The sequence below is a fragment of the Hemitrygon akajei genome, chromosome 31 (genome assembly GCF_048418815.1).
Source record: "Hemitrygon akajei chromosome 31, sHemAka1.3, whole genome shotgun sequence".
Classification (NCBI taxonomy): Eukaryota; Metazoa; Chordata; class Chondrichthyes; order Myliobatiformes; family Dasyatidae; genus Hemitrygon; species Hemitrygon akajei.
In genome coordinates this window covers 28,348,716-28,364,079 of record NC_133154.1, presented here as the reverse complement: position 1 = coordinate 28,364,079, position 15,364 = coordinate 28,348,716, and the positions used below count along the sequence as shown (strand labels likewise).

General features: G+C 40.1%; 1 protein-coding gene across 1 annotated transcript in view; it reads left to right on the top strand.

Annotated features, from left to right (window-relative positions):
* The first annotated feature begins 335 nt into the window (after positions 1-335).
* The window catches only part of LOC140719201 (uncharacterized), a 39,733-nt gene continuing 24,704 nt past the window's right edge, over positions 336-15,364 (top strand). Inside the window, exon 1 of the mRNA XM_073033640.1 lies at positions 336-584. Within this exon, the coding sequence (XP_072889741.1) occupies positions 336-584 (249 nt within the window). The remainder of the gene's footprint in view (positions 585-15,364) is intronic.

Genomic DNA, 15,364 nt, shown 5'->3' with positions numbered 1-15,364 from the left:
CTTTGGAAATGAGTAGGATAGTGTGGGATACCAGCAAGCATGTTGAGAGTACGATGAATGGATAGAGATGGAATTCACTACGAGTGAATGGAGAGGTGTGGGGTCCCACTGGGAATATGAACTGTGGGATTGAATGGGAAGGGTTGGGTTCCCATTGGCAGTATGAATGATAGGAGAGAATGAGAGGGAGTGTGATCCCATTGGATGTGTATGAGAATGGGTTGGGTACGTTGGTATATGGAGAGTGGGGATCGAGGCTGTGATCAGATCTCCAGGTGCTGACCTCCAGAAACATCCCACACAGTATTTGTTGAATTGACAAGGCATACGTGGGGATGATAGCGGATGGGGTCCAACCATGTGTGAGGGGCAGTGTCGCCAAATTAGCGGTGGTGGAAAACCAAGCAGCAGTAGATGAAGCCCTGAAATTCTATGATGATGGAATGAAAAAATTCTCAGAATCTAATTGTCCTACTGTGAGAAGACCCATAGAATACTACAATATGAAGAGTTTAGAGGCATTGAATATCTTCCACAAAAGATCTATGAAGAACAACAGTGACAAACACATCAAACAGCTAGAAGTGAGCTTCTAATGTTCGGCGATTACCAACTGTCTCACCTCCGAACAACAGTCCCTGGATCCATCCCTTATAGACATAGACTGAGAGACAGAGTGCATAGACATCATCATGAACATGAGGGACTGAGGCACTCCCTGAATGAGAATGGTGGAGAGGCACTGGTTTGTATACAGGTCCCTCCTGATTATCGTACAGATCTGTCCCTGAGAGAGAGTAACTCAGACATATAGTTAGTATGCAGATCTCTCCCTGAGAAAGAGTGACTCAGAAATATTGTTAGTGTACAGATCTCTCACTGAGAGAGATGAACTGAGAGACAGTGGTCAGTGTATGGATTTCTCGCTGAGAGAGAGAGAAACTCAGAGATACAGTTAGTGTGCAGATCTCAATTTGAGAGACAGCAACTCAGAGATATAGTTGGTATGCAGATATACGCTTGAGAGAGAGGTACTGAGAGACACTGGTCAGTGTAAAATACTTTGTTTCCCAGTTTACTGTACAGCTTTCAATCACTTCCAGGAGAAGATGAGTTCTACTTACAAGTCTCTCATGGTCAGGATGAAGAAAAAGTCACAAGATGAATGTGAGACACATCTAAAAAAAGAAATGTCATCAATTAAAGAAAATTTGACATCTGGATATTACCAGAGACCTGGAGGTTTCTAGGAGCTTAAGAAGGATCTTGATAAGGCCATCAAGGAGTATGAAGAAAAGACTAAGAATCAGATGGAGGTGAGTTCAATATCTTACAGATAGGCATTTACTTTTCAATTCTCATATCTTTTGCTTCCTCTGCCTTATATGGATTCAGAAAATTGCCCCCTTTGCCTCCTTCCATTCACCCAATAAAGGTGAATTTGATTTCCACTCACCGTAACATCTGGAATGGGATTAACTGGGTGGAGTGAGTCTGTGATTGGGGAAACCAGTTATGGTGGGCTCTCAGAGGAGTTACATTGAGCGGGGTTTAACCATGATGGGGGTAGTGCCTATGGGGCTGTGGGAGGAGTTCCAGTAGGTGGGTTTTTTTAGTGATGGGGGTAGTGCCTATAGGACTGTGGCGGAGGTTTCAATGGGTACAGTTTGTCAGTGATGGGGGTGAGTGCCTGGGGGACAATGGGAGTGCATTCCATGGGTGGAGAGAGTTCATGATGGGGAGATGTTCGTGGGATGTGGGAGGGAATTCAATGGCTAGGCAGAGTATCCATGGGCTGTGGGAATTATCTTTTAATGCTAGTTTTCAAGATTCTTCCAATCTCTCCCTTAAAAATCCTAACTCTGCTTCCATTGGAACAGAGAGAGTTCCAAAAACCAATCAGGCATTGAGATAATAATGCCTGTCTCATATCTTTGATGATCAAGCTGCCTGTTAATCTAACTCAGATTTGCGATTCATGACCATCTCCCATATACAAACATCCAGACCGTGACCCTTGTTCTTGGTTTTCTCACAGATGTATCTAGTCCCAAGCTGTGCTACCTTCTCTAAAAAGGTAATCTGTCAATCCAGGTATCGGTCCAGGAACCCATCACTGAACTGCTTCCAGTGTGCTAGTGTTAAAGGAGACGTATACTGTCCATATTCCAGATGCAATCTCACCAAAACCTGATTTAACTGAAGTATTTCCCTTCTACTTCTGTTGCACACACACACACTCTCTCTCTCTCTCCCACTTACTTGAACACAAATATTTTCCAAATCTTGCACCAGGACACACAGATCCCTTTAAATTTCAGGACTTCACAAACTCTTCCATTTGGATATATGCTTTATTTATCTTTCTGCCATACTGGATATTTTGCATTATTCCACATTGTGCTTGATTTTCCTGATCCGTTTCCATTCACAGAACCTATCTCTCTGCTCTTCATTGCCTCTGTGTGTCATTTTTACAAGTTATCCTTGTGTCATTTCAAAAAAAAACCTGCCTTCATTCAAAGCCACAATATAAATTATACATAGTCTCCAGTTGTGGTTTTACCAATTTACTGTAGTTTGGTAAGAGGAGCTCCTTAATTGTGTATCAATCCCCAGCACTAGATGTTCTCTGGTCCCTTGTGGATGTGTGATGGGACAGAGTTGGATGTGAATGATTGTATCTTCTCTTCTCTGTAGGGTTGTGCTGTCCTCACTCACTTCCTGGAAAAGTAAAAACATCATCTCGACCATGTACAGGAAATGCACAGCAAGCTGACAGAAGAACAAATGCATATCCTTGGTGAGAAAATAAACAAAGTGCTCAAGAAATTCTGGTCAGGGTGTGTCTGTAGATTTAAAATTAACTCTGAGTCTGATAGCTAAAAAATGCAAAACACTCCTGTTGGGTATTTCACCTCAGAGGGGTGTACTGATCTTTTGAACATCTTCATATTAAGAAGTTGGTGTTGGATATGGAACAAGCTAGTGGGTTTGGGACACACACTGCAGAGTGAGGTATGCATGTGTCAGCTATGAGTGGCTTCTGCCAGGAGGGGACAGGGACTTGTGGTAGTTTGGTGTGTTGGTGCCCATTCACAGTGAGATGAACTGCCATGTGTCCTGTACTATGATTCCTCTCATCCTAGCTCCTACAATAAGTCTCCGCTGTGTTGGGGTTAATTCGGGACTGCCATTACAGGTCAGGAGTGGCTCACGTAACACACATAATGTTAGGAGGCTGGAATGCGAGGGAGGGGAGCGAAACTGGGGACCCCGCTACATCGAAACTACTAGTGTCACGCGATTCAGTAAACAAAAGAAACAGGTAACTCGTGAGCATATGGCTGCGGGCCAATAAGATGGACACAAGTGCCCGATATTACCTAATATGTAACGGGGGGTTGTGCTGGGGGGAAAAGGGGTATAAATAAGAGCAGATTGTAAGGGGAAAACAGAACGCCTTCTCCAGCGACTCCGTGGATTCGCTGTGCCAGTTACGAATTCTGCAATAAAGCCACGTTTTGTAATATTCCGGTGTTAGTTGTCTCTCTTCCTAAACGAACACAGGGCAGAATTTCAAGCCCAACAGCTGCTTCTGAATTCTAGGTTGAAAATGGCACAGCTCATGAAGTGCGCCTGTACCATTCTCCAATACACCTGGTGCTGTGCTCGGACTACCACCTGTTGTGGGCAGAGCTCATTCTATCATACATGTGGGCAGGGTCCACGTACTGGCTCTTTAATAGGCTGGAGGACAGCTCATTTCCAAGATTTGTTCTGACTGTTGTGAGAGACGTAGAGGGGGAGCAGGAGAGTTTCCCATCCCTAAGGCTAAGGTGGGTAGTGGGCAAAGCTCACATTTGCCTCTTCTGGTAGGAGTACAACCGGAGGCCAATCAAGTAGCAGAGGAGATTGAGAAGGAGAACAGAGATGAAAGTTTAAATATGGGGTTGTTGATTGCATGCATATTTGTAAAGAATAATCTGAGCAATATCAAAGAAATTACTTTTTGGAAACAAAACAGGTTGAACAGTGATGTCCTTCTTTAAAGAATGGGATTTCCCTCCCTCCATTATTTCACTCCATTAACAGTGATAGAGCTCCTCTTGCACTTACCTATAGCCCCAGGATTCTCCGCATCTACCGCATCATCCTCAGCATCTTCTGCCATCTCCAAATAGATCCTACCACTACACATATCTTTACCACCCTCTCCCTCCACTTTCTGCAGGGATAGCTCCCTCTGCAATTTCCTTATCCATGTGTCTCCCCCCCTCCCCCCCACCCGCTCCCAAATATTTCCCTCCCACCACTTAACCCTGCAAGCAGCCTAAGTACTACACTTGCCCATACACCTCCACAATCATCTCCATTCAGGGCTGTCCCTTCCAGATGAGGCAAAAGTTCACCTGAAAAATCTACTGGTGTCATGTACTGTGTCTGGTGCTCCCGATGCAGCCTTTACATTGGTGAGACCCCATTGTAAATTGCGAGACTGCTTTGACAGGCACCATGGCAGTATCTGCCACAAGCAGGAATTCCCAATGGCCGAACAAATTAATTCCAATTCCCATTCTGATATGTCAATCCATAGCCTCCTCTTGTGCCAAGAAGAGTCCATGTTCAGAGCAGAGGAACAACACCTTATATTCCATTTGGGAAGCTTCCAAGCTAATGGCATGAATATTGATTTCTCCCTCTGGTAAACACATTTCCCCTGCTCCTTCCTCTATTATCCACTCTGACCTTTTACTACTTCTCACCTACTTATTGCTACCCTCCATTCCCTCCTTCTTCCCTTTCTCAGATAGTTCACTCTCCTTGTCTGTCATATTGCTTCCACTCCGGCCCTTGACGTTTTTCTCCCCACTGGACAATGAATCTCCCTCTCAAAGTCCTGTTACGCACAACTAGGGAAGTAACGCTTTCACCACTTTCTGCACAGACTAACCAATCCATCCTCTGCCCCTTTCGTGAGCTTTCGAAGAGCACCTCTCAAAGTTGAAATATGAGATGCAGAAGATGGAGCAGGAGAGGAAGATGGCTGAGGAATGCAGAAATAAAGAGATCATGGATCAGATCAGGAAAAGGTTTGAGGATGGTAAAATTTGTAGCGTGGAGGAGCTGAAGGAAGCCATGAGCATATGAGGATGAGATGAAGAAATACGAAGTTGAAGGCAGGAAGGAGGATGCAGAAAGAGCTCTGCAGAGTTATGAGTACCTGAAGAAGAAATATGAAGAGGCAACAAAATGGAGTTTCATGAAATTCAAAAGGAGAGAGCTGAGATTATTTCAGAGCTGTTAACTGTGGTGTGCACTGTGGTAAAATTATATCCAAAGCAGAAAAGTAGTCAAAAAATGTGTACATTTAGAAATGTGTCCACAACACCAATCCTATGACATCCCTTACTGCTTCCAACCACACCCCTCCCCAGTCTTATCAGTGAACTGGACCCCAAATATTGTCCACCAGACTCATTCCACATCCAATCCCAGCCGGATATCTGGGGCACACACTGGAACATTTAAAGGTGGGATCAGATTCCAGCTGGTGACTCTCAGAACCCCAGGGATGTGACTGAGCCAGTGTAATATGTCCCACTCACTAAATCCCCTCACACAGCCGACGGACACTGCCCCATGACCAACTCTCTTGACTCATTAAATCCTCTATCACAGTCCATGGACACTTGCCCCCACTCACTAAATCCCCTCCCACACCCCAGAGACATGGATATTCTCCCCATCACTGACTTCCCTCACCTACCGAACCCCCTCCCACAGCCCATGGACATTCTCCCCAATCACTCTTCCACCATCCACCGAGCAAATACCCACAGCTCAGGGACAATCTCTCCAGTTACCAGCTTGCCGCCTCCCCCACTGGATGCTTTAGATTATCACTATTAGAACTGATAGAGGTGTCCTCAGCACAGGGTCTCGACCCAAAACGTTGACAATTCCTTTCCAACCACAGATGCAGCTTGATCTTCAGAGTTCCTCCAGCAGGGTATGCAAGTTGAGTGAATAGTTTTAGCTAATAGATTTGTTAAGTAACATAGATGCTACATTTAACCACAATATAACTTTATGAACAAATTAGTAATCTTTCCTATTAGCCGAAACAATGTAATTGCAATAATAAGTATCAAGATATATACATGTGGATGAAATTCGATATTGGATCCTCAACCCACCACTTGGAAGTGTGGATTTAAATACTAGCAGTTTGTATATGCTGATAAATCTGTGAAACTTTAATAAAGTTCTGGTGTGAAGCAGGAAGTTGTTCTCTATTGCATTTTGGACATTCCAGGAGTCGAAGAATATGATGGCTATACCTTTGTAGGTAAGAATGAAGATTATTGGTTCAAAGTTTAAGTTATTATCAAAGTATGTATGCAGCATGGAACTCAGATTCTTCTTCTCCAGACAGCCACAAAGCACAGAGAAAAAAAACAAAGAAGCTAGTTCAGAGAGAAACAGCAAAACCACCCCTCTCCCGCACAAAAAAAACCTTCAGCACAATCATCAACTCCACAAATCCCCGCCCCCGCATGGAATGCAAGAAAACATCAGCCCCCAAATCCCCCTCCCTCCACAAAAATGCAACAAGAACATCAACCCCTCAAATCATCCTCATCCCGCCCAAAAACACAAAATATAAAAACCATAAGGCTGAAAATTTTACTGGCCATGGTGCATATCCATAATTGCAGAAACCTCGGTAATATCCTCGAAAGGGAGAGTCACAGAGGACTTACAGGACAACATCACCTGACTGTGCGGGTGATGGCCACAGTCAGAAAGAGTACAGTTTTGACACCTTGTTTCAGAGCAAGATGGTTAAATTGGAAAAAAATGCAGAAAGGGTGAGGTTTCTGCTAGGTTTTAAGGAGGCTTTGGCCAGGATAGGTCTTTATTCCTTGGAATGTAGGAGAATGAGGGGTGACTTTGTAGAAAGTTTTTCATTTATGAGAGTCATAGATAATGTGAATGGTAATAATCTTTCCCGCAGTGTTGGGGAATCTAACCCTGGGGAACATAGGTTTCGGGTGAGAGGGGAAAGATCTTAAAGGACTAGAGGAGCATATTTTCCACACAGAGTGTGGTGAGTATACGAAACAAGCTGCCAGAGGAAGTGGTTGAAGAAGTTACAACAGCATCTTTTCAGAAGCATTAACATGAAGAGAAGTGGACTGAATGCAGGAAGTTGGGGCCAGCCGGTTGGAGAATGTGGTTGGTATGGACTAGTTGGGCTCTAAGGCCTGAATCCATGCTGTATTGCTGTGCCTCTATTGCCAAGCCCTTTTTATGTTCCCTTTCATCTCTAATAAGTCCTTTATTGGGGCAATGTATAATTCTAAGAAGTCCTGTCAAATTTTTGTTTCTTTTAAACTTTGAATATACTTCCTTCTTCCTGTTCCAAAAACAACCTCTACATTTCTGCTGTGCATTCTTTCTGAGAACACATGCTCCGAGTCTGGACTCCCAATCCCAACTTCCTGGCCATTGCCACTAACCTGCCCTTCCTCAATTAAATACATGGGTCTTGGCCTGAAACATTTACTGGTTTATGCACTTCCATAGTTGTTGACTGACCTGCTGAGATCCTCCAGCATTATATGTGTGCTGCTGCATACTGCCATCATCTGCAGAATCTCTTGTGTTTAGATAAGCTAAATAGAGATTCACCAGAGCAAAAAACATATATTGCCATGTTCCTCAAAATGTTATGTGGCAACTTGTTGTATGCAACTATGTTTTATGCATTCCACAGTCTGATAAATATTCAAGTGTTTATTTGATAGTGGCACTGAAGCCTGTGAAGGTACCGTACATCCAGTTGTATAACAAAATGTGCACTGACTCTAAAATAGTGTTTCCAGGGGAAAGAAAGCATACATTTCCAATGACATCAAAATCACTAACAGGTACAGTGCTTTGTTTGAAATAGTTTTATGTAATGCATTTCATGCTGGAGTGCTTAGAAATCAGTTATTTGAATATGTAACTTCATTCTTACAAGATATTTGAAGTTGTATGAGAACTGTAAGACTGCAAATGTTACTCCACTCTAAGAAAGGAGAAAGCAAAAGAAAGGTAATTTTAGGCCAGTTAGCCTAAGCTCAGTGGTTAGGAAAGGTTGAGTCTATTGTTAAGGATGAGGTTTCAGGGTACTTGGAAACTAATGATAACCTAAGTCAAAGTCAGTATGGTTCTGTTAGGGAAAATCTTGCCCACAAATCTGTTAGAGTCTTCAAGGAAGTAACAAGCAGAGTGGATAAAGGAGAGGCAGTGGATGTCATTTACTTGGATTTTCACAAGGCATTTGATGAAGTGCCACACATGAGACTGCTTAACAAGATAAAATCCTTTGGCATTACAGGAAAGATACTGGCATGGATAGAGGAATGGCTGACAGGCAGGAGGGAGTGAGTGGAAATAAAAGGGGCCAGTGAATAGTGGTGTTTCTGAGGGGTCAGTATTATGACGGCTACTGTTCACATTGTTTGTGAATGATTTGGATAATGGATAATGGAAGGGTCTCGGCCCGAAACGTCAACAGTGCTTCTCCCTATAGATGCTGCCTGGCCTGCTGTGTTCTGCCAGCATTTTGTGTGTGTTGTTTGAATTTCCAGCATCTGCAGATCTCCTCGTGTTTGCTGGATAATGGAATTGATGGCTTTGTGGCAAAGTTTGTAGATGATACAAAAATAGGTGAAGGGGTAGCAAGTGCTGAGGAACCAATGCAATTGTAGCAGGACTAAGACAAATTGGAAGAATGGGCAAAAAATTAGCAGATGAAATACAGCATTGGGAAATGTATGATATTGCGTTTTTGGTAAATGGAACAATAATGCAGACTGTTATCTAAATGAGAAGAAGGTTCAAACATCTGAGGTGCAGCAAGACTTTGGAGTCCTTATGCAAGATTCCCAGATGGTTAATTTACAGGTTGTGTCTGGAGGTCTCCTGATGGTACTCATGGAGTGAGGTTTAATCTGGCTTCACTCCATTTCCTCTACTTTTATTACCTGTAGCCACCTGTATTTACTCTCTTTTATACCTACACCAAAAGGTTTATGTTATAGATATACTTTTGGGACTTTGACTTTAATTCGCTGGAAATGAATACCAGATCACAAGAAGAAAAAAAAGGGGAAAGATTCGGATCCTAATGGAAAAAGAAATGGTGATTCTAAACAATCTAAGCAAGCTCCGTTAACTGTTGAAGCAATGTGGAAGCTTATAGATGATAAACTTACTCAAAAATTTGCCATGTTGAAGGAGTTTTAAAGACGATCAAGGATAATTTAGATTGCTTAAATGTGAAGTTGGACTGCAGAAAGCAACCAATTTCAGAACTTGATGAGGGCGCTCGACAAAGAGACCGAAAAATCACAACTTTTGAACAAAATTTAGCTTCGATGTCTCAACAACTGGATCGTTATAAATCTAAAGTTACCGACCTTGAAAATCGATCTCAAAGACAGAATCTATGGATAATCGGGCTCCCTGGACATGTTGAGGAGGGAGATCCTATTAAGTTCCTTTCTCAGTTTTTATTCTATGTGTTTGGCACAGAAGTCCTGGACGACCCTTCATTCATTGACCATATCCATCACTCATTATGTCCAAAATCTAATCATCCACAGCCAGTAATTATTCGTCTCCATTATGTTCATATCAAAGAACATCTGATTCACTTTGCTCGGCGGAAAGGCATGTTAGAATTTAAAGATTACAATTCCACTTCGTTGAAGATTTCAGCCCTGAGGTTCTGAAGGAATGAATGGCATTTAAACCTCTGATGTCAGAATTTTTTCGTATGGGTCTCAAACCAGCTCTGCTTTTTCCTGCTCGATTGAGGATCGTTCTCTCTGATAATTCCCATTGTCTCTTCAAGACATTAAATGAAGCTCAAAATTTTTTTGACAAGCAAACTTCCTCTACTACGGCCTGACTTGGGTTCCATTTTTTTTTGTTTTTACTTAATTTCTAAGCTATTTACCAGCTTATTGATTGGGTCAGTTAGAATGTGAGAGTTCTCTTTTCTGGTTTGTACTGTTTTGGGATTCCGCTTTTTATTATTTTTAAAACTATTTAGTAGATGTTTTAGTGTTTGATTTCTTTTTTGAATGGAGATTTGTAACGCTTGCACGACAGGCTGGTATATGTCTAGGGGGAGCATCCATCCACCCGTCAAACCCCACCTCCCATATACGCAGATGCTGTGGAATACACGTTAATGCAATGTCGCTCATACAATATCAAGCTAACACCAGGTACGGTTACAGAATACATTTTATGACTCTTACTAGAACTAAGTGATTAATAACGATACAGTATATATGAAGGAAAAGAAAATAAAGAAAAGACGCCAAAACTTATCAGAGTTCAGTCAATTTAGTGCACATCGTTGGAGCTCAGCCATCGAACCGTTCGACCCCTCTTCGCTCTCCTCCAACCTCCACGACCCCATACCTGGGACCACCCGAAGTGATCAACCGAGCACTACGGCACACGTCCACCTTCTTTGCCGTCTCCTCCCTGACTCCTGAAAAGACCGCGAAATCCCAGCTCCCAGACCCACCCTGACTCCTGAAAAGACCGCGAAATCCCAGCTCCCAGACCCACAAGAGAAAATAACATCCAACCCAGTTGGTTAACAAATGAATACAATCCCTGTTATCAGCAATTTTAACCTAAACAAGATGCAAGAAGCTTTGAGAAAGCTCTGCAAGAAACACTCCCTCACCAGTTAGCATAACAAAGAAGCAGTTTTACTTTTAACAAACAAAAAAGCCATTTTGATTAACATACGCAGTACAGATACATTCGCTCCCTTTTTTTTTACATTTCAAGATGTTGTTTTGTTTTCTTCTTCCGATAAGACCTTATTTTCTTGTTGCCATCATTTTCAATTGTTTATGTGTGGGTTCTCTTTTTTTTGGTTTGTACTGTAGGTATTGTTACGTACCCTGTAACTGGGTGTCCTGACCAGCAGAGAAAGAAGAATCCGTTGGAGTCTGGTGGTACTATATTTAAAAGTGTTTATTAGTAAAATAAGCAAATCAATACCAATAATGCAAATTTATAGATAACACAAGTTAGCAATAATAAACCTAAAAGTGTGGGAATAATAATAAGCAATAATAAACAAGCTCTATCGATGTCTAGGGGTAAATGAATTGTCATTAAAAAAAGTATAAAGTTCAGTTCAGTTCATGTGTGCTGAGGTTGATATGGTTGTTGTGTTGTAATAGAGAGAGAGAGAGAGAGAGAGAGAGAGAGAGAGAGAGAGAGAGAGGAGAGAGAGAGAGAGAGAGAGAAGAGAGAGGAGGAGAGAGAGGAGAGAGAGAGAGAGAGAGGAGAGAGAGAGAGAGAGAGAGAGAGAGAGAGAGAGAGAGAGAGAGAGAGAGAGAGAGAGAGAGAGAGAGAGAGAGAGAGAGAGATGTAACAGCCACTGTAGCCAAACCTTCCTTTGCTTTCTTAATCCATCATATCTTTGTGGTCATTCAGTTATGAGCCCTCTGTCATTCAGCTAGACCATTCTTCTGTGATGGACTCGTCACTGGCATGAGTGGACACACACACAAGTCCCCACCGGCCCTGCTGTAACACTGTGAGTTTAACTGACCGATTTCCTGGTTCGGTCTCCAATGTCCCCACCCTTCCCTGTGGGTCCCAACATTCAATCAGTGTCCACTGGTGTGTCTGAAGGGTGTCTCTCCAGCAGATGTTCTTGCATGTTTTTTCATCTCTCTCTCTCATGAGCAGCATAGCAACATTAATGGTTCGTGATTCTCAGGGAGGGGGAATGGGTAACTCTGCACCCCATTGTCCATCAGATCGGTTCATCACTCATAACAGTATTCTTAGTATTTCTAGATTAATTTTGCTGTTCCTTTTTGAGATTCTGCTTTTTAATTTTTTGAAATTATTTAATGATGTTTTGGTGTTTGATTTCTTTTTTTCTTGAACGGACTTACATTTGCTCTCTTTTTTGACATTTTAAGATGCTGTCCTGCATTGTTCTTCTTTTGTGGGGAGAGGGGATTTCTTTCTTTTTGGATTAGATTTTTTCACCTGCGCTATTTCAAAACTACTAAAATGTCCGATGTGCCGTAACTTCCGGTTCCCCTTTGAACCTTTATTCCTCTTCTGAGTTCATGAGTTTGTATTCTGGTTAACCCTTTATGTACTATATTACTGGTCTTATTATGTTGGATAAGATTATTATTTTTGTTTTGTGGAATACAAACAGTTTAAACCATCTGATTAAATGGAAAAAAAAATTCAATGTATTCTAAAGAATGAATGCCCACATTATTTTTTTACAAGAAACTCATGTGAGGAAAGAGAATAATCCGCGTTTTTTCAGGTTTTGTAAATACCAACAATACCATTCGAATTCCCAGGCTAAAGTGAAAGGCGTTTCTATTTAATAGATTCGTCTATTTCATTTGTTCATTACGAAACAATTTCAGATTCAAATGGTAGATTTCTGGTAATCATTGGCCTACTCTGTAATAAAAATGTGGTTATGGTTAATGTTTATGCTCTGAATATTGATTACCCTGAATTTTTAAACACTTACTCTCATTTTCTCATGTTTATCATAGTTATTCTAGAATTGACTACTTTTTTATTGACTCTCGTCTAATTCCCTCTGTTACTGACTGTAATTATGATTTCATTGTCATTTCTGACCATGCGCCACTGGTCTATTAAACTAATGGATATACCTTCTAGTTTTGGACAATGGTGACTCAAATCTGTATTATTACATGACTGGGACTTTATGAATTTCATTAAGGAACAGATTAATTTTTTCTTTTCAACAAACTCTACAGATAAAATTTCCAGCAGTGTACTGTGGGATACTTTTAAAGCATACATCCATGGACAGATTATCTCAGATTCTGCTGGACTGAAACAAAATGAATTAATAAAGAGATTTGTATGTTGGTTGATAAGATTAAAGTGATTGACAAGATATACTCCATTGCTCCTAGTTAGGAGCTTTATAAAAAAAAAGGGTCGAACTTCAAATGGAGCATAGTTTACTTTTAACATCCTCAATTGAATATCAAATAATTAAGTCTAGGTGTCAATTTTATATACAAACTTTGTACATGGTGCTAAATCTGGTAAACTATTGGCTAGTCAATTGAAATCTGATTTGGTTAAACATCAGATTATTAAAATTTGAAAACAAGATGGAAATCTGATGGTTGATCAAGATGAGATAAAGAAATCTTTTCAAGAATTTTATACCTCTTTATATCAATCAGAATCTCCTGATGACCCCACTATAATGCATGAATTCTTAAGGAAATTGAATGTTCCGAAATTATCACCTAATGAGCGTTTAGAATTAGATGCTCCTATTATGGAACAAGAAATAAAAGATGCTATTTCATCGATGAATTCAGGTAAAACACCTGGCCCAGATGGTTATACAGTAGAATTTTTGAAATCCTTTTCTACTATACTTTCTCCATGGCTATGTAAAATCTTTAAGGATGCATTATTTACAGGTAAATTATCACAATCTTTTTATGGTGCCTCTATTTCCTTAATCCTTAAAAAAGATAAAGATCCCACTGAATGCGCATCATATAGGCCTATATCCTTATTGAATGTAGATTCTAAGATTTTTTTTGAAAATAGTGGCAACTAGATTGGAGAATGTATTGCCTCGATCTGTTTCGGTTGATCAGACCGGATTTATTAAAAACTGCTATTCATCCTTTAATATTAAGAGATTAATGAATATTCTTTATACTCCCTCAGAACTCCAGAATATGTTATCTCATTGGATGCTGAGAAATCGTTCAATAGAGTTGAATGGGCCATACTTATTTAGTACACTTGAGAAATTTAATTTTAGCCTGCAATTTATATCTTGGGTTAAATTGATATATTATGCCCCTATGGTTTCGGTACTTACCAATAATACAAGATCTCCTTTTTTTCAGTTGTTCCGGGCACTAGGCAAGGTTGTCCTCTTAGCCCATTGTTATTTGATATTGCCCTGTAACCATTAGCTATTGCTATTTGTGACTCACCTTCGATATATGTCATTTCCTGTGGAAATGTGATACACAAGTTATCATTAAATGCAGATGATTTGTTATTATATATTTTGAATCCTGAGAAATCTATTCCTGCTGTCATGTCCTTGCTCACTCAGTCTAGTAACTTTTCTGGTTATAAACAGAAACTTAATAAGAGTGAATTTTTCCCTTTAAATATGCAAGTTCCAATTTATAGACATTTACCATTGAGATTGGTTACAGATTATTTTACTTATCTAGGTGTTAAGATTACTAAAAAACATAAGGATTTATTTAACGTCAATGATTATCTTACCTAAATTTTTATATCTTTTCCAAGCAGTACCAATCTTCATTCCTAAATCCTTTTTTGATACTATTGATTCTAAAATTTTGTCATATATATGGCAAAATAAATACCCTAGGCTAAGTAAAAAATACTTGCAGAAATCCAAAAAGAACAGTGGCCTGGCACTGCCGAATTTAAGATTTTATTGTTCGGCAAATTATATTCGATATTTAATACTTCGGACACAAGATGTGGATATTAACATCAGTCCACAATGTGTTAATCTTGAATGTAATTCTGCACAAGGATTTTCATTGACTTCCATTTTAGGGACCTTGCTTCCTTTTTTTTCTAAATTGAATAAACAAATTGTTAATCCAATAATTAAACATACATTTTGAATATGGTTTCAGTTTTTTGGCTTGAATAAATTTATTTTTTCAAGTCCTATTATATCTAATTTTTTCTTTAAACCCTCTCTCATGGATGAAGCCTTTTTGGTTTGGAAAACAAAGGATATAATATGTTCTTTTAAAGAGCAAACATGAGGAAATCTGCAGATGCTGGAAATTCAAACAAGAACACACACAAAATGCTGGTGGAACACAGCAGGTCAGGAAGCATCTATACGGATGCTGGAAACTCAAACAACAACACACACAAAATGCTGGTGGAACAACAACTGCCTGACCTGCTGTGTTCCACCAGCATTTTGTGTGTGTTGTTGATATGTTTTCGTGATTTATTTTTGGATAACTGTTTCATGTCTTTTGAACAGTTGTCTAATAAATATAATTTGCCCAGATCCCATTTTTTTAGATATTTACAGATCAGAGATTTTTTTAAATGCGATATTACCTACTTTTCCAATTTCATATCCAACTGATATTATGGAAAAAAATTTAGGCTTAAACCCTTATCAAAAGGGTTTAATAGCAATCATTTATGATATGATTATGGATATACAGCCAAATTTTCCAATAAAATTAAAAATGAATGGGAGAAG